This window comes from Cololabis saira, chromosome 15, assembly GCF_033807715.1.
Source record: "Cololabis saira isolate AMF1-May2022 chromosome 15, fColSai1.1, whole genome shotgun sequence".
NCBI classification, from domain to species: Eukaryota; Metazoa; Chordata; class Actinopteri; order Beloniformes; family Belonidae; genus Cololabis; species Cololabis saira.
Window position 1 is genome coordinate 16,935,335 of NC_084601.1, and position 26,758 is coordinate 16,962,092.

Sequence of the window (26,758 nt, forward strand, 5' to 3'; positions counted from 1 at the left end):
CAGCACTGGTGGTTCCTTTCCAGATGTTTAAGCTTGCCACACCATAGGCACTTATTCAAATCCAGCTAATATTTTACCTGAAATGGCAAAATGTCTCAGTTTGAGCATCTGATATTCTGTTTATTTTCTATGGTAAATATAACATGGGTTTATGAGATTAAGAAATCATTGCATTCTGTTTTTATTTACATTTTACACAGCGTTGCAACCTTTTTTGGAATTGGGGTTGTCTTTGTTCTGGACATGTGACATCAGTAGGTTTGTCCTAAGCAAAATGCATGGAAACTAACCAAAAGCCACTTGTTTTTGTGTTCTGTCACTGACGTTATTGTGAAAATTATACAACCTCACATATGCCAAATACTCATACGTAATATGTATTCATATGCATGTTTACAGACATTAATTCACAGACTAACACACAATTGCAGGGAAAAGTAAAAAAAAACAGTCGGCCGGGAGTTTGCTTCTGTTGTGGTTCAAGCACTTTCTTTCACAAATTGTTTTCTTTAAACTAATAACAATCTTGCTCAGCAACTCAGTCATGCTGCCAGCAAAAGAAAAAAAAGTAATGCACACTGGAGAAGCTGACAATGATAGGTGGACATTTTCTCCCAGTTGTACCACTGCCTGTTTTCTTTTTCACCAACAGTTTTCTATTTTAAAATGTATAAATCCATTTTCATACAACATTCATTTCATTTTTTTACTTTTAATTTCCTCTTTTGTGTCCCCTACCTATAAACCCCTTTCCTTTACTTTTTGTTTCCCTTTTCCTATTTATTTTTTTTTACTTTGGAAATCCCCCAACTCCTCCTCCCTCTCCCCACTCTTGAACTCCTCTGCTTCTTGTGCCTCCCTCATCTCTCGTCAGTCATTTTCAAAGACACCTGTAACCCAGCCACCATCACTGGGACCCTGTCTCGAATCTCCCTGGATGATGAGGATGATCCTAAGCTTGCAGCCCATCAGGAGGGAGGAGTGGGGGTCAACTTCAGCTCCCTCCCTGGAAACATCCCACCTCCAAACCTCATTGTGCAGGTAGAATTTAGCTGTTTCTGTTTACTGACGGATGCGATGATAGATGCAGTGGATTTCTAAAATCATACATTTAAAAACACAATGACTATGTAGACTAAGGGTGCTTTCAGACCTGTGGCCCGTTTGTTTTGTTCCGATTCAGGGGCTAAATCGATAGTTGTTTCGTTTTTCGTTTGTGGTGTTTGTGTTCACAAGGCCACTGTCTGTAGCGGTTCAAAGCTGTTAACAAATGCCATGCGCGAACCAACTGTTCTCTCATTGGTCAGAAATTAACGCGGAAGGAGTTTCCTCTTCCGTACCCCGGGAAAAACAACAACTATGGAGCATCGTAAGCGAGTGTGGCTAGTTTGTGTCTATGTGCTGAGTCGATTATGTTCTCACTGCAAATAAACCGCTCCAGGTCTGGAATGGAATCGAGCCGAGAACCTAACCGTAACCTCTCCTAGATGATCTCGGCTCGCTTGTTTTGTGCCGCATCCGAGCGTGATTGCTGTGTTCACATGTACCAAACTGCTCCAAACGGGACAGTTTGAAAGCATCATAAAAGACAGCATATTATATATAAATTGTGCTTAAAGCAATAAAGTCGCGTTACATTGTTACTATATGACCCAAAAAGGTTCTCAGGACTAGAAAATGGTTGCTTGACTCAAATGTTTCTGTTCTCCACAAGGTTCCCACCTTAGGAGGACTCAACGAGCTGGGCGACACGCCCCTGAAGAAGGAGATGAACATGGACCAGCAGAGGCAGCAGGGGCAGCAGCGTAACACTGCTCCCATCTACTTGTGCACGGAGAGTGGCCTGGGCTGGGCGCGACCGCCCGCATCTTCCAACAACTCCCAGGATGGAAGCGCAGGGAGCGGAGGAAGTGGTGGAGGAGGGGAGGGAGACTACATGGTCTTACCTCGTAGGACAGTAAGTCTCAAACCTCCAGCAACCTCCACGCAAGGAGGAAGTCTGGGACTAGGAGGCGAGGAAAAGCCTCTCAACCTTACAGTGGAGGACCCCCCCTTTCCCCCGCCTCCCTCTCCTCTGACCCTCCACCCGGCCGAGAGCGAAGCCTACCCGGCAGATTTTGTGCCCTCCAGCGTGGGTGACATGAACCTCACGATGAACCTCAACCGTTCCTATGGGACAATCAAAACCATACCCCATGGGCATGGCCACTTAATGGCTCAAGGTGGCCTCGTGCACTCTCACGGAGGACACATGCACTCCCATGGGCATTCTCTCCACCTAAAGCCGGGCCAGAGGCCGTCAGTCAGACAGATCCTAACAGGTGGAAGTACCGTGGAGAGGACCAGGACCCTGCCACGCAACCTGGGCAGCACCAATGCCAACACCAATGTCTCAGTGGGATCACTGGAGGTGGGTTAGACACTGTCAAGTAAGGGAAGGAGGGTTTCCAAATGGCTGTTGACCTTTTTCTCCACCCTAGTTTATGTGTTGCAGTGATGGATATAGTGGTGTGGCTGCATTGGTTCTGGTACAGTGATGGACTGAAGTTGGGGGGATTTCACTCTCTGAATGAACTCCAAACATTTTTTGTATTATTCTATCTTTGCAAAACTTTTTAAAAAGAAAGATTGCAAACAAAACTAGTTGGATCCAGTGTCCATAAGTTACAGGAAATGATTGCAACCAGGAGTTCGATATTTTTCTCAAAATAACATTTTCATCTTGTGGAAAAATCGACACATCATTTTTTTTCACTTCACAAAAAATAATTTGTTAAGTCATGCATAATGTATATCTATTACTGGAAACTAATGTAGTTTGGGGGAGAGGAGAGAGTTTTATCAACAATACCATGACTGCTGCCCTCACACTAGGTAATTTATGATACTTGTTGTCTATCATAGACGGCTCCAGCACAGCCAGAACCGTGACGATAACGCGGCTGTGTGCCTAAGAACAAGTCTGCTACAACAGCTGCTATTATTTCAGCCCAGTAGTATTTATTGCTGCTGACTGAGACAATGAGCACTGAAATGAGTCATTCTCATTATGACAGACGGCTTCTTATTAGTTTACCATCTCTATGTGAGCAAATGTGATACTGTTTGCGTGCTATACCCACTCCGAATCGAACAAGGTGGCGCAGCAGATGGACCGAGACAGAAGGGATCGGAGGAAATACCCCTGGTGAATGTCTTTTAGCCCACCTTAATATTACACACAAACACAAACACGCATGGATAGACAAAAAGCAAGCACTTACATGGATGGATAAATGCTCAAATGTTAGATATTAATCCAATGGTCTTGCTGAGTCATAGGGCAGATCGCCGCAATGGGAACATCACTTTCACTGAAAAGCGCAGAGGCCTAATTTTGAACTGAAGATGAGTCATTAAAACTCATAAACAATCTGTGTTAGAAGAGCTGCGAGTGGACTCTTGAAAGCCAAAGGAAGGAAAAGAAACGAGAGAAACCTGCTGGAGATGATTTACTGCTATAGTTTCAGCCTTATTGACTATGCTTGATTTGAGCATGGGTATCAGAGTCTGCGCTTCAAAATCAAAGCACAGAAATGTTTTGCTCCCCAGTTTTAAGCATGCGGACATGATATGGAGCAGATAAACTTTTACATTTCATTTCACTTGAAGAATCGATGAATCAATTTATTTTTAAATTAGCATTCAAGGCATCTCATCCTAACATGCTACAGAGGGATTTCAATTCTAAAACAGTATATTCTCACAAGAAGCACTACATGTATGCAAACAAGTGGATAACCGGTGATGCCATGGTTACAGGAAATCAAGACTGCGTGGGAATTTCGTATGAATGAGTAAAGGACTGCTTTGTGTGTGTCCCCATGAAAACATGCGATATACAGCTCACGTATATGCATGCTGCATGTGTCCCATGTTGCGAAGCTAGCGCTATCGTGGAATCTCTTTAATTGAGGTAAGCTGGTTATAGCAGGTGAATAATTGCCTCTAGTTTTCTAAGCAGTAATGGGTGAATTCACAAAGTGAATAGGGCACCTCTGGGAGAAACTTACCTCTGTGTCTGTTTGAGTTTCTGTGCATTTTTAAAACCTTGGCTGCCGATGCGTCAGATCAGCAACTTTGCCCTTTTGAAGGAATGACTACAGCTTTTAACGAACTGTGGAGAGCAGCTCTGCTCCCTGCCAAATGCAAATCTGGCAGACACCGGGAGCCAGATAGGAATTCAGAGATGGAATGCAATTCAGCGCAATGTCAGGGCCAGATGAGTTGGAAATGTCTGCAGCTGTTAAATTGGCGTTTTGTGTGCCGCTTGCCATATCTGTGGAGGCACTTAGGTTTGAGACCGGAAGGGGTCCAAACAAGATTATGGGAGGAAAACCATCCCTCACATCTCTTTTGCAGCTTCTTTCTTTGTTTGTTTTGTTTTTTCAACAATTCTTTTTTTTTTTTAAAAAAGGGCAAGGAGAAGGATTTTCGTCACGGTCATAACGATCGTGTTTGAGAGTATGCGAGCCAAGAAATTGTTCTTTCAATCTAATTCTGGGTTATTCCACTTCGCTAATCTCATTCCCTTGAAATTGACTGAATAATTTTCTTCTTGCCTTGACATTCCTAATATCTGTATCATGTTGAGCAGCCAGTGTGTATTAGCCCTGCTCTTTTTTGAAACTGAACATTAACTCTGAGAGATCAACAAAGAGATTGAGATAGCCAAAGTTCAGCAGGGATTAAGGGGTGGTCATTGATGCTGTCTTCTCTCCCCCTGCCCCCCATCCTCTTCCAGAGGAAAAGAGTACGGTACTCTGAGCTGGACTTCGAGGTAAGATCTCAGACCTCCTCCCTATGTCATCAGCCCGTCTCTGCTTTCTTGTGCTTCTGCCAGAACATAAGTAACTCATAGAGGAGTAAAAAGCATTGCCAAAAACCCCTCCCTTCACACCTATGTACCCCTTGCACTTAGAGCAATGAATTATTTCAGAGCTACTGTACCTTGCAAAGATGCTGTTTCTCCAACAATGGCTTCAAAGCTCTCCCTACCCACCTGCCTGTCGCATACAATGACCTTATGTGTCAACTAAACTAACTATTAGCACCTACAATCTAATCCCAAGTCTGTAGCGTTGAGGTCCTGGTTGAAAAAACAGCAACGTAGAGTCCTCGTATGTCTGGATGAGCGCTGCTGAGTTCTGGGTCGACACGTCTAGTCTGTGGCCGCGGCTGATTTGCTGGTTATATCTGTTGGAACGAGATGGATTGGCGACGTGCGTGAGTATGTTTGTGTCACAGTGAGCTGGGTGTCCTGTGAATATCCAGCCTCCAGTAAATACTCCTCCACTGTAAAATACAATCCTCCACGTCGAAGAGCTCCATCTCATTTTCACCGTTACGACGACTGGACCATGCTGACATATCATTTATACCGAGGGTATGAGTGATGACAAGCCGCTGAAAGCACTGATGGAAGATTATTTTACTTGTTTGGCAAAATTTTACGGAGATTTCTATGTCAGTTGTGTAAACGGGGAAGTGAGCTCTCCTTGAAATCAGCTCTTTTTCCATCAATTGACTATTGACTTTTGGAACAGACTGGCATACAAAAACCACCACAGAGGCTTAAAAGAAGGAAAATCTGTTTGCAACCCCCCCCCCCCCCCCCCCCCCCCCCTTTTTATTTTTTACAAAGTTTCAACTTTTAAACTATTCCAAGTTGAAATTATTCAGTTCTGTTGTAAACAACAAGAAATCTGATGCCTTTGTCTTTTTTTTTTTTTTTGTTGTTGAGTAAGCTGACTCATTTTCAGTTGCTTCAACGTGGGCTGTGTGGAAGAAATGCATTTAAAAAAGAAAATTATTGCCTAAGAAGTTTAGATATCCATTCTTTTGGATGAATATTGATTATTGCAAGGACTAACACTCTGCAACTCCACTGTATTTGCATTTTATTGAGTGTCATTATGAGTGTCACTCTCCGAGTAAAGCTTTAAGAAGTCATACTGTAGCAAGGAGGTCACAGCCCTTTCTTTGCTGAGCAGACACGAGTGCAATGTCTCTGAAGTCATCGGCACCAGGACTAAGCACTAGTGTTGGCCAGTAAGTGAGTGGGTGTGATTGCTGGCATCTTTGCGCTGTGTCACTTTCAAACTAACAAGCTGCTTTGATGATTACCCACTACCTAAAGCCCCAGGACAGACCATTAACACACACAAACAGACACACACATGCATAAATGAAGATGTATCTGCCTTTGAGATGGATGTAGGCTGCACAGGAAACATTTTATTTAACATTGTCAAGATTGTTAGCTTCTGTACAGATGGTTGAATTTCAGTGTGTTAATCAAAATTCTGAGTGAACACAACCTATATTTAGCACCTTAGTATAGCGGTGGCATTTTTTCTAAGTCATTGCAACCAAATGTTCATTTAAAGGACTTTTTTGCAGCATTCCCACTTGGCAAAATCCAAAGAGACTGAGGAAGTGGATGGTGGATGAGCATGAGTCAGCAATCGATTGATTTGTTGCAACCCCTTCTAACCCCCTTTTCATGGCTGGCATCACTGCAGTCCCTCAGCCTTTTACCTATTCCCCTGCCTGCCCCTGCATTAACCCCCATCATACACCTTCCATTTTTTCTTTTTACTTTTCTTTTTGTTTGTTTCTATTTACTTCATTTTTGCTGTCCCTTCCTTTTTTCCCTTTCAGAAAGTGATGCACACTCGCAAAAGACATTCTGAGCTGTACCATGAGCTCAACCACTCGTCCAAGTTCCACACCATAGACAGGTATAACAGGGACCCAGCCATGTCCACATTCAAGGTAAGACCATTGCCCAGGAGGGGGATGGGAACCCACAGTTCTTATGACCTCTTCGCACGTTGACCACACGTTGCCACAAACCTTGAAACCCACCGTTTTCACGTGCAGAACCGTAGCTCTGATGCTGCAGTGCAAATACGGATCACAGTTCCACCAATATGGTTGAACACAGACTTAATACTGTTGCAATCTGAAGTTTACATGCAGTCCACAAAAAAACACCAAAAACCCTTTTCTTTTTTTTAAATGTCAGAATAATCGATTTTTTCAAGGTCAAACATTTATAAACACTTAGTATCTGCAGGAATTGCTTTCAAACTTGTCTCAAACCTTTTGGGCAGCTTTCTACAAGCTTCCCACGGAATCTTCCTGGAATTTTGGCTAATTCCTTCTGACAGAACAATTTAGTTTAGTCTAGTGCTTTTTCTTGTTTTTTTTTTCCAGTTAGAGCTTTGTGAAAGTCAATCCAAGACCTTTCATGTGTTGTCTACAATTTTAGAGAAAAGCTTGGGGTTATTGTCTACATAGCAAAGCTTTAAAGCCAAAATTGTAAGCTTTATACAATTCATAAATACAATTCATGGTATTCTAAAAGAGATGTCTGTGACATGTATTGGTCGAAACACCCCAAGGATTTATTGTTTTATAGCGCTGTTTCACCCTGTATGAACTGGCCTTTTCACATCAGCAGCATTTCTGGGCCTGTCACTTTAAATGCGATGAGCCACTTCTCTGCTCACCCGTTCCCTTCATAGACAGAGACAAAGTGGGGAAAACACACCCCTCCCCGTTTCATTAAAAACTTCTGCATTAATTTGAATATTTCAAAAAAATACTGACATTTTCATCCTCTATGGATTTCTCATTAACAGTTGGTACTGAACCCTCTTTGAATAAGAGTTCAGATGCCAATGCAGCTTGGTATTACCCCGATGCAGTCCGATTCAGAGTGCTGAGAGCACACTGTGTCCGAGACTTTTTCTTCAGGAATTATGTTAATCCACAGGGTTGTTTTTTGGTTGTCTGTTGACGGTAGGAGAACACAACGTTCTGTGCTGGCTCGTACAGCCGACAACGGAGCACTTCAAATGCTTTCTAGTTTTGGGCGCGATACGTCTGTCAACTGCTGCTTGTGAAGACAACAATGTGGATGATCTGAAAAAAAGAAATGCTGCCAAGGAATATTATTGTTTATTAGACTATGGTACTGTTGTGATGTAGAAAAAGGACCAACATCCAAATGGCTCAATTTCGCCCCATTTGTCCTGATTGGTGCAGCATACTCGACACAAGTGGTCTGTTAAATCAATTATTTGGTCTGGTAGGCGCCCCAGATCCCAAACTTCCATGCTTTCCGTAGTATGTTTGCTTTTAATCTTTAGCTGATGTGATATTTCATGTCAGGATACAAAGATAATCTTCTTCTCTTAAAGCCAAAGTTCTTTGTGAAGTGCACTAGTCCCACTAGTAGAAAAGTAGTAGAAACAAAGCAGCCCAAAAAAATGATCCTGAGTTTAGTGTCATCAGAGTGAAGCAGACTTCTCCAAAAAATTGCAATCTTTGTCCCTATATGCAACTGCAAACTATGGCAGTTTGTTCAGATATGGTGGTTTTGGAGCACCGATTTCCTGTCGCCCCACAGCCCTTCAGCTCACTTTGGAACAGAAAACATTTTACTGTGGATTGTGATACTCTCGCCGCTTTCAACCAGCATTTTAAAAAGGGATTTTGTTGTTGCTTATTATTTTTTGAGGTTCTTTTTCACATTTTTACACTTAATCACTTTCAAGTCTGGGACACAGAGTGCATCTCCGTCCTGTTGGGCACAATGAGTGTGTCCTCCAGTGCAACTCATACCTGTTATTGACTGAACGTGGGAGTTGGAGGCATCTGGTAAATGTACCAAAAAAATCTTTTATTCTGACATTCTAGAAATATTTTTAAAAGGGAGAGATTTAACTGAGCAAAAACTGGAGAGCTTTCCTCTTTTTTGCCGTCAAACATGGAAACAAATAAAGAAATCAAAAGAACTGTAAAACTAAACTTTTGGTTGCAACTTTATTATCAGCACTTCTTGTAAATGTGTCCTTCAAAGTAATATTCCTAAATAATCTGAGCACATTTTAGAAAAGCAGTTCTATTCTTTGTGGTGCTATTTTTTCCCTCAGTCAAAATGTGTCAACATAATAACAAGGGATTTTGAAAGTAATGTTAACACTGCATGTGTTTTCTTTATTTCATTAATTCACCCTTTTTCATAGTATCCCAACTGGGGCGAATCAAACAATGACTACCTCATAAATATTTCTTAAGAGGCACTTTCTGTACCATCTTTCATGCTGTTAATCATTTTTAATTCATTTTCACTTGTGGTTGGGGCCTTTTATTAAATACCTACCAAAAAAGTAGATCACACAAGCTGTTACTGATGGAATAATCAATCATAGCTGGTTAATGAAATCCAGATTATGCAATTAAGACCGGTGCATTATTTGTCACTCTTTTCAAATCATCTTACTATGAAAAAAAAATGCTTAAAAAAACAGCCTTTTCACACAAATGCTTTGTCTGTCACTGTATCTATATCTATATCTATGTCCTGTCCTGTGTGTGCTTTGGTGGGTGCTTGGTTTGGTGTGTGAGTCTGCAGGTTGCATTGGTGGCCACCTGTGCCCATCAGACACGGAAGCATCTTTGAATCATTAATACGCCATTAGAAGCAGATGAACCAGTCCCTCCCTGCTTCTGCAGTGACCTTCAGAGGGCCACTTTCATTAAGTTTTAAACGCACGCTCGCACTACACTCATCTGCTGAGATGTAGTGTGTGCAGGCGCACGAGTCAGCCAGCCTTGATAGGTGTACTTTCCCCTGGCAGCGGCGGCATGCTGGTTCACATCTAATTTACAGCGCCAGGAGAGGAGCTGGGGCTGGTCGGACATCATATTCTCCGTGCCATGTGGATACACACACCGTGTACACACACATTCAAACACTCTTCCTGATGCCCGACCCTGGGCCTTTTCCTTCACTCCTCATTTGCTCGGTGTCTTGAGCACGATATTCAGAGGTGCTGGCCAGCTCCCCGTTCATTCACGCCAAGCAAATATTTTCCAGAGGAGAGGGAAAATGACATGCAGCTTGAGCATTACATTAGAAGTCTGTGGCCCTCAACAGTTGTGCTGCAGCATGCTAATGCGGGAGCTCAGGGGGAACTTTGAGATTACGCCCAAATATACAAGAAATGACAGACCAGTCACTTGTAATTGATGGGTTGCATTTGAACTAATTGAGACAAATTGGGACATATGTTTCCTTTTGGTTACTGACGTCAACAGTTCTGAAGATGTGAAACGAAAGGGAAGGACAGATCTGGCTCAGTCATCCAAATCCATTATGTTAAAAGTAAGTAGGCAGTTCACTTAAGTGTGAATAATTATATGGATAATACTATCAGTGTCAGCCCTTTGATGAGACCCAGCTTGAGTTCAGCCATGCTGTTGTCAACATCTCACTCTGAGAGTCACCTCCAGATACGGACATGCTGACTATACAGTAATTATGGAGATGAGATGGGTGTGTGTGTGTGTGTGTTTGTGTGTGTGTGTGTGTGTGTCCATGTTCATACACTGGCATTCCAGTGCGTACTGTACATGGAGAGTATCTGCATGTCTTTGACGGTGTAGTTAGTTGGGTGCATGTATGGATTTGTTCTTTTGTGTGCATTTTTTTTTCTTCTTTTCTCTGTTTTACATTTGAGGTTGCATTGTTGCGCAGCCTGTGGTTGGATTACATAAACACCTTTTTAGGAGACAATTATGGTATGAATGATGATAAAATCCTTTCAGAACAACTTTAATTACCCCCGACTTATTGCATATGACACACAGTGTCAAAGATTTTTCCCATAAATTACTTGAGTGATTTAATAGCAAGAAAACGGCGCTTCATGAGGGTGTCATGTCACGGCTGGACACCCAAAGAAGTGTCGAAGTTAAAAAGTCTTTAAACTCCCCATGCCTAATTGACTTTGGTACTTAATGACAGGCACTATTTAACATTTTTACCTTTTAATGACATAGGTGTGTGGCCAGATCCAGGCCAAATGAGACGAAGTAACAAAGACTCAAGGCAAACCCCCCCCCCACAAAAAAAAAAAAAAGAAGTCATTAAACCCATTGACTTTTGAAAGTCCCTAAATAATGTTTTGCAGAGGACCCAAATCCTCTTGCAACCCTTGTAACCGCCATGGCTGGTATTCATCCACCACAGGTGCCACCTCCCCCACCACCGAGGCACAACACTGAGCCGTCACTAGCGCGCAGACCATCTCTCGTTTACAAAGAAAGTCAAAGTAAGCCACACAAAACCCAACATAAACCTCTTAAGCAAGAGCCCGCAAACCAAAAGCAGGTCTGAATTGATGTATTTCAGTACATGCAACAGTATTTATCACCCAGCTTGGCACTGTTTGTTGTGTAGCTGCCTTTTGAAGCAGGAATAATAAATATCTCACATGTCACTGACTCTTGCTGGAATGCTGACTGTTCAATCACAGCTTGGCAACTATAGTTAGGCTCGTCAAGCTTTGCATTTTTCCACTGTTGAGATGTTATAGTCTTCTTTTTCAAGCTTTCTCTAAACCAAAAGGACGCTGTCTTAATGGCAAGGAGTGTTTATCTGCTCTAAAATAGGCTGCAGCTGTTAGCTTCTTTGTCTAATTCACTTGCAGGTACAGTGATTGAGCATTGTGTAGGAATTATACTCGCTTGCGCACGGGCATGCGGACGGACACAGCAGATGCAGATGTGTAGTTGTTCTAATTATAATTCACTTGTGCACACCACAGTCCAAATTTAAACATAAAAAAATGTCAGTGCCAGTTTGCGGATGCTAAAATCATAATGTTAATGGTCAGAAAAGGATAAGATGATACGGTCAGGTGAAAGGTGTGTTCACTTCTTGATCATAAAATTGATAACAAACACTTGGGCATTTGAAGATGCACAAGGTAAAATGCTCACTTTAGCCTACTTATAGCCAATTAAAAGAATATTAAAAGAACTGATTGAATACTATATTTCTGTTATTTTAAGCTAATGATAACAAACAGGGCAAAATGAATGGCTTAGTTTAAACATTAAAACACTAATGTGAATTTAAACATTATTGTGTTTAGACTGGCAACCTATCCATATGTAGCGCCCTGGCTGGCAACCAATGAGAGCTGGATTAGGCTCCAGCAGATCCCCATGACTCTAAATGTGAATAAGCGGGCACCATCATCTTTTTGAAGCATTCAGATATTACAAAGATATTCAGTTATTACAAAGTGCAATCCATTAGTCACCCAAACCCATGGAAATGTTGTTTCTCATTGGAATAATTAGAGGTCGTCGTGTTCTGAGAAAAAATTTTAAAAACACAACATGAACTGATTTTTTTTTTTTTTTTTATTTAAAAAGAAAAACAACACCCCTGAAATTAGATGTTTTTTTGCCAGAGAAATACAGGTCTGGCATAGTTAAACAGCTAGCTCAACACTCTGTAGTGAACTGATGAGTAATCTTGCTGGAACACTCTTTTTAGATCATACATTTGATGGTTGCTGCTTGAAAATTAAATATCTCTTTAATATAGTGCTTGAAGTCGATCATGTCTGCAGTAAATCTGCCACTCTTGGCACAATAAACTGTCACTGTGCAGTGAGACAGTAAAAGCTTGACAAGCCTTGAAAAAAAAGTAACTAACAGAGATTTATAGGTGTATTTATTTTAGCATTAGTGACACATGTAAGACACCTATCTCTACAGCACATTAGGTGTAAAAACTGGAACGCAAACAGTGTCAAACTATATCTGTGAAGTGGCTGTATTTGATGAACCTTGATATTAGATCGTCCCCTAGTGGTGTGGGGATGTAACAACCCCAATGCATCTTTGTGAAAACCATCTCGTGGTTCAGCATTCGCATAATGAGTGCTAATCCCACCCCCCATCCCTGTCAGCCCCTGTGGAAATTCATAATATATTGCAAACCTGGAACTGTTAAACCAGGACAGACGGATTTCCACAATGGTCTGATTCAGGACTTTTTTGTTGTTGTTGTTTGGTGTTTGTTTGTTTGTTTGTTTTTATCTGTTAGTGTTTGTGTTTCCCGCTGCTTGGGAATGTGTTTGTGTGGCAACCATGCAGTCACTGTATCAATTTCCACGCCTGAATAAAACCTTAAGGTCTAAACACCGTGACCGAGTAATGAATCTGCTCAAAGACAACGACCCATTCAAAACAGGATTTATAATCACCTCATAAACCATGCCTATGCTGTCCATTAACTAGTTCATTGGAAAAAAATAAATAAATAAGAAAGCATAATGTGCACATGAGCGCTGATGGGACAGCATCAGATAAAAGCACTAAGGCGTAGTGGATCAGAGGGGACCTGATACATTTACTCTGGAAAGGTAAGGTCTGTGTGTTGGTTGTGTTTGGGAGATGAGTGGATATCAGAGCAAAAAAATATACAAATATACGATAACAGAGGCACCAACAGACTTTTTGTCACATCCACATTTTATTCCATTTGCAGTGGGCTTAAAGTGGTCATCAGCCTTACATTTCCTATTACGCGTAGAATTTATCGCTTATGTTAACTCGGTAATACCCTGCAAACGGCTTTGCTTGTGTTGACAACTTGGACTTGCGGAGGCTCTAATCTAATAACTGAGTGTTAAGAGACGGAAATGATGGGAAAAGGCATGAGTGGAAAGAAGGGGAAGTCAGATCTTCAAAGGGGTTATTAACCTCACGGTTGGAAATATTCTGTTGCTTCTATGAGGCTGTAAAAGCTTGCAGAGCTACTCCAGATATATGAAAATGATTCTTAATTTTGGTCTTCTCGATGACACAAACATTCCTCTTGAATCTTTTGAAACACATCTAAATGAATCGTTAATGTAGGTGGATATGTAGCAACTGTTTCACATTTTGAAGAAGTAGCCTTCAGAGCTATTCATGTTAGCTCTCAAGTGGTAATTTTGCTTTTCTGACCTAAAAAACAGCAGTTTTTTGTTTGACATGGACTCAATGTTTTTGACATGAACATGGTGTTATCTGCTTCCATTTGCGAATGCTTTTAGCATTGATAACACTTGTATAACACTGTTGGAGTGGATGGAGAGTGGACTGCCATTATTGCTAAAAGTAAAAAGACTCATTCAAATGGTGTCCTGTTAAGTATAGCTGGTGGGCCACGTAGCTCCCAGAGGGACAGAGTCCGTTTTCACTGTACGTGCCGCACTGGAGACAAGATACAAGCAGAGACGTTGGGACGACTAAGAGACAGCAAGGATGCAATGTGCATGTGACACAGTGTGCGCTGGAATATGTGTCTGCCTTCATGTTTAGATTCTCCACTTGTGTCACTGAGAAACAGACCTGCTGTTTTCCTTTTTTCTCCACTGAGTTCAGAAGGTCAAGGCAGAAATTTGTGTAGATCCTTGCTGGTGTGAAAGTGTCAGAATGGGTCAGCACACGGCGTGATGGCAAGGCTGGTGCATTTTCAGACAGCTCTTTAGACAGAGCAGCGTTGTGAGGAACACCGTGGGACGGAGACTGAGACATAAGGAACACGCCTCCTTCATTAGGATTTCACTCATGCTGTATCAGAGCAGCACATTTTGGAATGTGAAGGATAGATTGGCAACTGAGCCTAAATGGCTCTAGGCAAGTGTGTGAAGTCCATGATAAAATCCTTGCATGTGTCAGTGCATTGTGGTGTAGTCTAGGAAGATTTGTTCATTAGCCTGCCTCATTACCTCATTAAAGTTAACATTAGTGGCATTAAAGTTAACGTTAATGGTTATTGATGTTCCAGCAATATATATGACTTTGAAGAAGTCTCATTTTGTAATAACACGACAACAAAGACCCTATTTTTGTTGATTCAATGATGGAAATGTCCCTGCTTGTACGAAGCCGATAGGTCTTGATAGTCAATTTGCTGACATCGGGCTGAGGGATTTCCATTTCACATGCCAACAATGAAGCAAGTTCACCCCGCGTCTCCCTCTTCATAGATCACTCTCCTCTCTATTCGTCCTCACAGCTTGACATTTCCTGTCTTGCTGTCTCCCTCATTTACCCATTCCTCCCCCTGAACCCAGCCCCCAGTGGCACGTTCGAGGCATTAATTGAATAATTAATTCTTCTCATTAGCTTGTTTTTAATTATTTCCTTGCCCCATTCTCCATGCCGAGTATAAACTCATCAGCTGTTTTCATCCCTCCGCACAAATTGCCCATGAAAAGCGAGCGCCGTTGGAGTGTGGCTTTAACACACTGGCTCTATCAGTGGCTCCTAATGAGCGGACGGCAGTCCTGGCGGAACGATACCAACTCTGGCTTTGTGCACCAATAGGCACAATACTGATTTAGCTCATTTAATGTCTTTCGGCCAATTAAAAAGAGGTGAAAAAGGTCTGAATCACAAGCTGGAACTGTTGTCTGTTTAGACGCACTGGCCTTGGACTGTACAGGCCCACACTGCAGCAAACCAGGCCCATGTGGTTGATTGCTCATTTGTTTTGCAATGTGTTGTGCTGATGGAATATATTTACCCTACATTCACCAGATTTGGCTCCGTTTGAAGGGTAATTATTACTTCTGACACAGATTCCTTCCCAGTTAAGGGGGTAAATGGTGTTAAATGCAGTTATGCAAGACTTCTTTTTGGGCATTTTAATGAATTATGCCAGAAGTGAATCCACATTCTACCATCGGTTTGATTTTATACTGAAATAAGCACACAGACATCTTGAAAAATGTTATGGCTCAGCGACCCGAAGCCCACTTGCAGCCGTGACATGACCACAGTGTCTGGTATCCACTCAATCTGCCCCTGCACCCCTGGTCCTTGCTTTTGTTCGGTTTATGTTTTAATGGGTTTTAATGTGAACCTCACATCCAGTTAATTTCATTTCTTTACCTTACTGCTACAGTTCATTGATTTCTGCCTCTGCTCCCTTCTTTGTTTCCTTTTTGTTTCCTGTTTCATGTGTTTTATTTGCTGACTGGGCCTTTTGCGTTGCATGCTTGTCGTCATGTCCCAGTTTGATTGTAACCAGACAGTCAGCAGAACTGCAGACATCCGTCAACAAAGGTAAAGTTAATCCACTTACCTGCGAGCACCTGTCCGCCCCTGTCATCTCTCACAGCCATGTCGCTCACCCACATCCAGACATGATTTCCTATTCAGCTGCTAATGAGCCGGGGTCTGAGCGGCTGAGGGCTCTTCCTCCAACCCTGCTGCAGAGGCTTGTAGAGATGGACGTAGATGTCTGTGTTGTAGTGTCTGTTTCTAATGTGCACACTGATATCCTGCAGCTGTTCGTTCCCATTCACTTTGTTGTACTTGTAGCTTTTAAATGTTCTTTCTCATTGCAAACCGGAAACTTTAAGTACAGAAAATGTTTTTTCTTGTTTGTTTGTTTTATTAATAGCCACCTCTTAATTTGGTGCGATTGTCTATTTGGTGGCAGTACGAGCTAAGTTGTTCCTACCTGCCGTACCTGCAAACTTTAGTGCTATTTCAACCCTAAAGATGCCTCTGAGTGCAGGTATGATTTCAGAAAACAAACACCGGTTTCTTTTTTGTTCCACTCCAAGCTTAGTTTTGTAGAAGTTGATTACTGAGTATTTTTACGGTTTGAAGAAGGGCACACACTGGGGCCAACTTCTCACAATATCAGCAAAAAGATCTCCCTTTCGTGTGATGCTGGTTGTTGTAAACACAACTACCAAGGGAACTTCAACACTTCAACTTATTGTGCATGTTTTCTTTTTGTTGTTGTTTTTTTTGCACCGGCTCTCAGACTTGCCCACTGGGAAACGCCTGCTACTGCGCCATAGCTGCATAGATTGCAAAATAAATGGATAACAGACCACCCACAGGAGAAGCAAGCCACCAGAAGCTGAGGTTCACCTCGCAAAGGGAGAGAGAGCAAAAAAAAAAGAAAGAAAAAAGAGATAACTCTGCAGAGTTAGAGCAAGACAAGTGAGGTTTATGTGTTTAAGCTAGAGGCAGAACATACAGACTCAGCAATGTCACTTTATGGCCTAGCTTTATCTGCTTTATGTGTTATTCTAACACTTAGAGTGTAAAATCAATAGCGCAGCTTGCATTTCCATGCACTAATTACCAGATTAGTTATCCTCTCTCAACATTATTTAGAAAACATGAGCTGCAAAGCCTCTAGCACTGCACAGTAGATTCCCTGGGACTTTTACAATCAGATGACTTTACACTCACATGCCATCTTTATCTCTTTTGTAATGGTTGCACATGCTATTAGCGGTGCCTAACATGCAGAATTCTTCCAACTGTCACTCTGCGCCGCCATCGTCGCAACGTGTCCTGTGAGCTTTGCCCGGTCTGAACATTGAAAATGCTGCCTGTTCCAACAAAGGTGTGAATAGCAAAGGTGACACTGGTCGCTGTGTGCACTGCTTCGGTTCATGTATGTCTGTTATGTGTTTGAATGTGTGTGAGGGGGTCAAATGATGGAGGCAGAAAGAGAAAGACGGGGTAAGGCATAATTCTCAAAGCCACAACTGCCTGCTCACCTGATAAAGGTGTTGGAACACTTCTGTTGTTTCAGGGCAGAACTGTCAGTGACCGTGATCCCCCTCTTCTCTTTCTTACCCCTCCCTTCATCCCCCCTTTGTCCTCTTCCTCTCATTTCATCACCACAGAGGGAAAAGAGATGGAGCATTTCGTCTGCCGGAGGTGAAAAGAACTCGTTGAGTGTAAGTAGAAGGGTGGCTGGCCGAGAGATAAAGATAAAATGGGGCTTTTGCGTAAGTAGCGAATGGAGACAGGCAGAGATGTTTTAAAAAAAAAAAAAAAAAAATGGATACACATGCAGAAGCAGCACAATCGCGTCAGCCGAGCCTCCCAGGGATAAAGTTGGGTTTAACTGCAGCATTACCCACACTCCTGCATTACAAAATGTTCCTTCGCCAGCATTTAGCATGCAAATTGGCTCCCAGATTATGCCTTTTGTATTCATTTTACCAGCTGTCAGGCTGTGATGCGGGGGGAATGATAATCAGGCAGATATTGCCCCCTAGCGCTTTGGTGAAGATCATTACACACAGACAATAGGGGCGGGGGGGTACCATGCTATCCTGCAGATCAATGGGTTTTGTGGGTGCCGGATGAGACTGAAAGAAACGAGGGTGTAAGAACTCAAAGTGAGTTACAAGTGGGCATTGTCGGACTGCTTCAACGAAGCAAAGGGAGGATTGTGAAATGAAATTAATGCAGCAAAAACAGAAAGACGAAGACAGGTGACAAATTAAATACAAAAGCCACACAATCTGCCGTTCAGCTCAACACATGTTGATGTTTGGTCCTTTGGAGAACACTCTCGACCACCGCGATTACCCTTGGAGAATTTATTTTTCAAAAGCCAAGTCCCTTGCTGCTGGGTTGCTACTTTTAAGGACAAACAAAATCACCACATAGAAGTCGGAGGTATTGTCGTAGCACTTGGGCAACACTTTAGTTTTCCATATTCTTTAGCAGTCATGTTCAATTAGGAAACCAATACTTCAAATTTAGATAAAAAATATGTTGGCTTGGCATAAAGTACTTTCTTTCATTTTTGAGCTGAATTTATGAGCCCAGACTCATAGTCGCGCTAGCTTTAACACAAGGCAAGGTAAACACTTGTGAGGATTCAGCTAATGCGGAGGCTCTGCAGAGGTGCAGTCCCACTGATCATCAGCCCGCTGTCATGGTGCTGGGGGATGGTCTCCTCTCAGGTCACAAAAAGAGGAAATAATGTGAGTATCAGTAATAACCAGGTATGGATAAGAGGCAAAGAATGTACTGGACTGTCTTAATGGTTTGAATATGTTTTCATAGTTCCATTCACAACCCAAACCAGTTCTTTGTCCACCGTTACGTCTGTTTTTCTTTCTGTGGCTTTGCTGAATATACGATGAACATAACTCCCTTACATTCTGTTCAGATTTGTGCGCTAGATACAACAGGTACCTGAAATACTGACGCCAAGCAAGCACAGAACCATGAAACATCATACTTCTCTTGATTTATTTTGCCGCGTGATCTATCAGAAACAAATGATCCCCAAAGTTTTATAAAAGGACTCATTCGGGAAAAGAAATTGGAAAAAGGGAGGAAGGGAAACTGGATGGCGACAAAATGGAGGAACTGTTGGCTGCTCGTGCTTCCCCGCAGATTACCTGATGCAGTCATCTACGGTGAAATATCCGAGATGCTCGGCGGAGGCATCTACGGAAGCAAACTGCAAATGCTTCAACTGAAATCACTTAGAGATATAAACAAAAGCAAAGATTATGACATCGGTGGTCATGATTATTTAATTAGCAGTGGGCGACAAAGTTTGATGTGGGACAACAGCTGTCAGGACGTTTCAGTGCTGCTGACCTGCCACAGCCAAGAGTGCTAACCCCTCCCGGGTGGGATGTGCACCATCTCGTGCAAATGCTTCTGCTGCTCTCACCAGAGGAAAGACATTCTTCAGCCTTGACAGATTCAGGGGTAAGGTAGCAGTGGGCGTCAGAGCTGGGCATATTTTAGTACGTACTGTTCCATATGTCCACAAGTAAAGTCACTGTTCTGTAGCTGTGCGAGTTAGAATTCACCTCTATCTTCAGGTGATACGAGCAGCCCGGCAGCTTCAGAATGAAGAAGAGTATAAAATACCCCATTTAGCACCAATCTATCTGAATACTGGCTATTGTTAATTTAATGGTATTTAAAGGTCTGTCCTAATAGTGGCATTATCCCTCCCGCTGAATAAGAGGCGATGGAGGCTGAAAGCTGCATGTTTGATGACCTCGCACCAACTCAGAGGGTTACAAGCATTATACAAGCATCCATATGTAACGAGCTGAGAACAGAATTTTCAAACCCTTTTCTGAGGGTTTATGGTGGTTTGTATGCTGTATGGGTATTCATTCCCTTTTTTCTGGAAAGAGTCATAGCAAATCAATAGAAAGGTGTTCTCTGCGCTCACCTTGACTCCATGATGTATCATCCAGGTCACTGAAGCTGCCCTGTCATGGCTAGGGGGTCCAGCACATTTTACAGTTTATTTATTTTCTTTCTTTCCTCCAGTCGGTAGATTCACTAAATTTACCCATGAGAAACACAGGACATTCTGTGAATATTCATCTATCCACCTTTTAATGGATATCTCTGGAGTTGAAAAGAAGAAAACTAGAACACCTGGGTTTATGTTGTCTGAAGAAAGTGTCACTGATTATTGTAATTTTTTTTTTCTCGTCTCTTTTACTCCAACAAGGATCATCTGGGCTAATGATCTCTGCTTCTCTCCCCACTCGTACCCATAAAATCCTTGTGTGAGATCTTCAGGAGATAACGAAGCAAATTTGAATAATGGCCTTTATCTGATGCATAATTTTAGCTCTAATTACATTTTTTGGCAAATCCTCCAACCTGGATTGTACGGTGCATGCTTCATGAGTACATCTGCAGACCACATGCTGTAATCACAGGTCTCGCCAAGAAGGTTTTTCTGCTTGTGTCATTAAACATTGCTAATTGGGGCAGGTGGGCCAGAGGGAGAGCTTACTTCATACCCCAAAACAAAAGAGAGCAAAAGTGATTTTTCTTTTCTAATAGAAAGATGGAAATGTGTTAAGAACTACAGGTATGTATTGTCCCAATATTTTCTATGGAGAAAAAAAAGTCTTAAGAAATATATGCGAGTGGTTTGTTTTTTAGCATTAGCCAGTTAAAGAATGGGTACTGGCCAAAGAAACCGTTTCAATGCACTGATTTTTAAGATAAATCTTAAACATGTCAGTGTTTTTGGTCTTTTTTTTTTTGCTGTTTATGTTGATTCGTGGACAGTTTTGATGGTTCTCTAACAGCAATGAAGTGACTAAATATGTGTTCCCAAAAGGCAAGAAATCTGAGTTGTCAAATGATCAGACAGGTGGTAAAAAGCTCAGTCTAATTATCTAAATCACTTTATTTGGGTAAACCAAGATGTCCTCAAGTTGATGGCCTGTTTCACAGGAAAACTGTGAGTGTAGAGCAATGGTGATTACAGAACATCAAAATTATGGCTCAACGCATCCACAGCTCCGTGTTGTCAGATTATGACAACGTTTCATGGCTCCTGGGAGCCTTTTCTGATGTCGGGGTTAGCCTGGTTGCCTCTGGCTACAGTGAGAGGGGAATACTAGAGAAACCCACACAGATTCAAGCATCAGTGTAATTCAAAATGCATCATTCATTTATTATCACTCACAAGAAAAAAGTATTTTGGTCATGAAGTGGCTCAGACTTATCCACATCATCTGCTGAAACCACCTATCCTTTGAAGATTAGTTGGACAACTAAAGTCAGAAGGAACCATTTCTAAAAACGATTAATACTCGTCCCATCACAATGCACCAGTCTGAAGCCTCAACTGCAGTCTTGATGTAGAAGTAACAGAAAGCCCTTCCCTCCGCAGGGCTACGTCCCATTGCCTCAGTATTTTATTATCTTGGGAAGAGCTTTAGAGCGATAAAAAAATGTAACCATGAACAACAATCAGAATAAAGCCATGAGCGTATATCTCTTAAAACTAAGACAAAAACATTCTAGTTTGGTTTTCTGGTCCCAGACTATTTGTTTCATTTTCTAGGTTAGCTAACAACTAGGTTAGTGCTCATCATGGCATTTAATTGGTAACAGAAACACTTTGCCAATTGAAGCTAATTCCCTGACATTGTGTCTATTCAAGCAGTAAGTGAACGAGGCATTTCTTTCACACCAGAAGTGCAGTCTTCATTGCCAAAACTCTAATCTCTAATCAGTGCATTCTCAGTCAGTCGCCCATCACAATATGGCAGCAACATTGATGCTATTCAGTTCAGCGTCCATATTTTCTTATGTCTTTAGGAACAGCCCCCAAGAGAATTTTCCTGATGTCTCCTGGCCCACATTTTAGACGATAAAGAAGTTTTATCTTGATATTCCTAGACAATGAATGATGGTTCTCAAAGACTACTGTGTGTGCTTGAAACTGATGTCAAAGGGTCCTGTGCAAACATATTAACTTGTGAGGGAGTGCGTGTTGAGTAGGAAGTAAGACAAATAGCTGTTTAACCTACACACTGCATGTAGGATTCAACATATTATGAAATGATATGTTGCCAATTTCAGGTTCATATATGAGATAAATGATCTGGCTGCAAGCTGCTGTCTGATATTTAAGGACAGATAATGGCAGTGTAGCTCTCCAAGAGGCTCTCCAGTATGAAAATAATGAGCTTCTAAAAAAAGTTAGTCTTGCAAAACAAAACCAGGATTTTAATCATGGGTATGATTCATGAAATTTGTACAACTAAAATTGATTGGGCGAAAAAAATGCAATGCTTAAAAAGATTAATTTTAATTGTGAAATACACAGTTTTAAAACATATTTGAAAACAATCTTTGCAAAAGTGCAATTAGGTGTATCAACATAATAATTGCTGCATAGATTGATCTTTTTGGGGGTGATAAGATCATTTTAAAGGGAGCATCTTGGTGTGTTGGTGTTTAGCCCGGTGAGATAAGCAGATGTGTCGAGGCTTGAGTCCTTCTGCAGGCAGTCCTGGTTCGAGTCCCGGCCTGGGACCGTTTGCTTCGTGTCTGTACACCCCTCCTTTGTCTCCACACTGTATAAAGGCCACTAGAGCCACAAAAAAACTGTAAAACAGAAAGTACTTGGCTTTTCTCTGAATGGCTCTCCAACCCTGTGAAACAATTAGCTCCAAAACTGTCCAAACTATCTCCTGTACTGTAGAGTAGAAGAACCCAGATGACGCAGCAATCCTTCCCAGTTCCATGTGGCACCTCCATACGCAGGTAACTTTCAGCTAACATTGCTGTTTCGCTCTTGTCCCCCTTCTCCATCAGGAAAAGTGCGCCCCAGAAGACCAGAGCTCCTGGGACGCCTTCAAGACCATGACCCCTGAGCTGTCCATCGTGCCCGGGGAGCAGAAGGACCGGCTGGAACTACACAACAAGAACTGGGACTCGTCCTCAGCTAACACACCTGAGTCATCCGAGGGAGATTTCCAGACTGAAGTGTAAAGACGTACACGCGCTCCCTTGAAACACATACAAGCTCATGTTGAGATGCAGATGCACACAGAGATACTGGACTCCTGAAACGCTATACAAAGGATTTTTTTTTTTTTCCCCGCAAGGATCTCACACACTCTTCTCCCCGTCTCCTGCGATGTGCTCTGTTGGATCCTATACTGTATTTGTTTACTGCTGCAGAGGACAGACATGAAAGGGAGACTGTTCTACTATATTTTCGCAAGGACTATTGAAAAGAAAGAACAGCAGCTGGACATGTCTGTGACTTGAGAGAATTTTTAAATGAACTTTAAGAGAGAAAAAAAAAAGCTATGAAAAACTTATTTCTGAGCAAAATGTCTTGATTTTATTCTGGAGAAGAAAAAAAAAGAAAATGTCTTTCAATTGTTTGACTTTGGGAGGGGGGATGTTGCAGGGGTGGGAGAGAAAAATAAAAAGTATTTCTGCACCGTTCAGTTCTTTTTATAGCAAAAGGGGGAAAAGATCTTTGTGAGGTTCCTCACACTCGCCCCAAGGCAACCTGCTTTCATTTATTTCTTTTTCCCCGCTAATGGATGACAAAAGCATTCAGTCGCTCAGTCTTTCTTCTATATTTTCTTTCTTTTCGTTGTGTGAATGAATAACAAGTGTGGGGGGGGGGGGAGCAGAGCTGCTCACTGATATGTGCCATCCTCTTTCCCTCGTCCTCAAGTTCCAGTTCAGTTAAACCCATCCATTCCTCTAAATCTTCTGTGTTAACATTGCAATCTTTCATTTTTTGGATGACCAGCGCTTCAGTTAAGAGAGACATTCTCTTTTTTCGGTTTGAAACTTTTTAAAAAGAAAAAATATTGAAGCTCAAAGTAGCAGCGACCAACTGAAGCGTGTTCCCTGCTCTAATTGTCCGGGAAGAGCATTTATTTCCAGGCTGGTTTTGATTTGTGCTCCTGATGCCCATTTTACATTACTTTTATTTCTGAAGACAAGAGAAAGAAAAAGAGAGGGGGGAAAATGCATAAAAAAAATAAGAACACTTCTTACAAAGGCAGCACATAAAAGTGGAGGAAATGTGGGGGGGAGAAAAGCCAGATGGTGATTGGCAAGAAGATTCTATCATCTCCTACGTTCTTACTCCAGTGCTTAGCAGATAAACGTGTTTAAATGAGTCTGAATCCATTTCAGCTGTCACCGGTCACAGTGATGCCACAGAGGAGGACGTCTCAGTAATTTCTGAGTAAATGGAATCCATGTGGGTTCATCTGTCACTCCTGAAAAATGTGTTGGATTGATTTAACTATCGATCAGTTTAGCAGCTTACGCTTTCTTTCCTCCTTACTAGGGAGATGAATTCACCGGGTGATCATTTAAAAAAAAAAAAGAAAGAAAGAAACTGAGCCCAAAAGCTTCATTATTAAACCAAAAGTTAGGGTGCAACAAATATGCCCTGTTTGGTCATCGTCTATCACCTCTCTGTCTCTCATTCTGCCTACCCAGCGGTGAGTTCACAAGCATGAAATTTTAATGCCAGGAGCGAAGCCAGATTTATAATTCCTTGTTGGTATTGATCCTTCTCAGTGTGATTGTATCATACGCCTGTGAGTACACCAGCTGTTGAGAGAGCATGAAATAGAAAGTTGGAGGCAGAGGTTAGGAGGCTATGAGGTGTCAGACTGAGGGGGACCTGACGGTGACGGTTCCTGCTTGACACCCAGCATCCCTGTGGCGACTGCTACCAGTGAACAGTCACTTTCCTGCTGTTACGACCCTGGCGCATCAGCCATCCGCTCAAATGGAGAGAAACTGTCAGAGTGCAGGATAAATTAAAAGCTCGATAACTCCTCTGACTTTGTTCAGTGTAACAGCCAGGAGAAGCAGATAAGAGATGAAGAATAGAGTTGGTGAGAAACCACTGAAATGAGAAGACGATAAGTTCCAAGAATACACATACAAGAGAAAAAACAAAACAAGGCAGAGTGAAATGCAAAAGAAGTGCAGTTCTCAAAACAGCAATTATCCAGGGATGGCGATTTGTCCTGACATTTTCCAGTGCAGCCCTCAAACCATCTGTTTAAGGATCCCTAATGTGGTAGTAGAGCAGCCCAGCGCAGATGGTGAGACAAGAGAGTCGCCCTTGTACCCTTTCAAGCTAATCAGCTGATAGGCACACCTACAATTTGCCCTCTTTCCGACGAGCGAGATTGGTTTGATCCCGAGTTGCTGGCGAAAGGTCACATTCACCTGACCTTCCGTGAGGCTCCGGATCCAGATCCTCTGAAAAAAGCCGCCGCCTGACAGCCATAGATGCCATGGATCTACATGTTGCATTGCAGTATTTTTCTGTTACTTACATCTATAAAACATTCGGCTGGGAAAACAAAGTCCTGTTCCCATGGTAACCAACAAATGGATATGCAGAAAGAGAGAATTATTCACATTCAGTTTGAGCACTCTGACATTTTGTTCCATAAACTAGTGAACCGTTACAAGCTCGGTGATGAATGGATTTTAAGTTATCATCTTGCTGAACAGTGGGGAGGCTGCTTGACTGATTGATACATTTTTCCTGCATCGTCTCATTTACAGATTGCTTTTCTATGATTAATTGTGCTGTGATGCTAATTCTAACACAAGTGGATTTCTGGCCGTGTGGCCAGTGTATGTTAGTTTGTCAAATTGTTTTACTTTCAGTGTTTAAAAGCTTGCAAAACTCAACAGCCCATAAGGAAATGTGACATGTGAGAAGGTGCATTTGAAACTGAACTCAAAGAAACCTTCTGTGGTCACCTTCACCCTCCACCCGTCAGCCTTTGATGCTTAAGTGTTAACCAGCTTCTACAACCATCCAACATTCCAGTTGATTTATTACTGAAAAACCCAACCTTTCTCCTTCATTTTTGTTCTTTTTATACATAAGATTGTACAAAGTAGTCCTCTAATGTTTTCATAGTGTCTTTTTTATATGAAAATAAATTTTCAAACTGATCTCTGTGTCACATATGTGCTGCATGAAGGGCATCTGTTGAGGAATACGAGCCTCCTGCTTGATTTGCAGTGCACTCGCAATCCCATGTTTTCATAATATCACTCTGGGAGTTGGGCGTGACAAACTCTGTTACCCAGAAGCATCGGACCTTAACTGTAACCAATCAGAGCCCCCACTGGTCCGTCTGAAAATGTAAGAGGAACAGCTTTGTAGTTTTGAAGTTCTCTTGCTTTGGAATAACCAAAGGGGGAAAATGTCAAGTTAAAGTGATTATTTTGATATTGGCTGGGCGGGGCGGGGGGGCGCATCAACCTTGAGCAGCACTTCTGTTAACAACAATCTTCTTCCAAAAGTTGAATAGTTTTTACGTAACCTAAGGAAAATAGCAACTGTGTCCATTTAAGAAGATAAAAAATAAGTTTGATTTAAAGAAAACAAAAAAAAAACACACATTGATTGAAACGGTCTGTCACACTAATGCTTGGGTATTACTAAACAGATATAAACAATGTTTTCACACCTAGAAGCTTAAGTCCACATTAAACAAGATTGAGTTCACCCCCCCAACCTGTTTTTTGTTGATGTTTTTTCCTCCAGGTTATTTGCTGGACGGACGTCCCAAAAAGAGCTAGTCTTGATCTGAGCTCGAGTGTGATCCTTCAGCGAGGCCTAACAAGACTAAAATAGGTCCAAAATAAGTGTAGTTTGAGAACTATATCAAGCAGAGACTTTATTTTCTGCAGGAATAACACTTATAATAAGGTCATCTTATGGGATATTTGGCAAATCTGGGAACTAAATCGTTACCAAGAAATCTCTTCACCA

At 41.9% G+C, this 26,758-nt stretch overlaps 1 protein-coding gene across 3 annotated transcripts in view; it reads left to right on the forward strand.

The window, feature by feature from the left end:
* Positions 1-25,976, forward strand: part of adgrb2 (adhesion G protein-coupled receptor B2) — a 280,821-nt gene extending 254,845 nt beyond the window's left edge. For 2 of the 3 annotated variants that reach the window (XM_061740983.1, XM_061740985.1), the window contains 6 exons: positions 875-1,041; positions 1,715-2,410; positions 4,784-4,819; positions 6,703-6,816; positions 17,565-17,618; positions 22,783-25,976. In XM_061740983.1, coding sequence (XP_061596967.1) covers positions 875-1,041; positions 1,715-2,410; positions 4,784-4,819; positions 6,703-6,816; positions 17,565-17,618; positions 22,783-22,959 — 1,244 coding nt within the window. In that variant the 3' untranslated portion in view covers positions 22,960-25,976. The remainder of the gene's footprint in view (positions 1-874; positions 1,042-1,714; positions 2,411-4,783; positions 4,820-6,702; positions 6,817-17,564; positions 17,619-22,782) is intronic. The other variant, XM_061740986.1, reaches the window with a different exon arrangement.
* Positions 25,977-26,758: the final 782 nt, after the last annotated feature.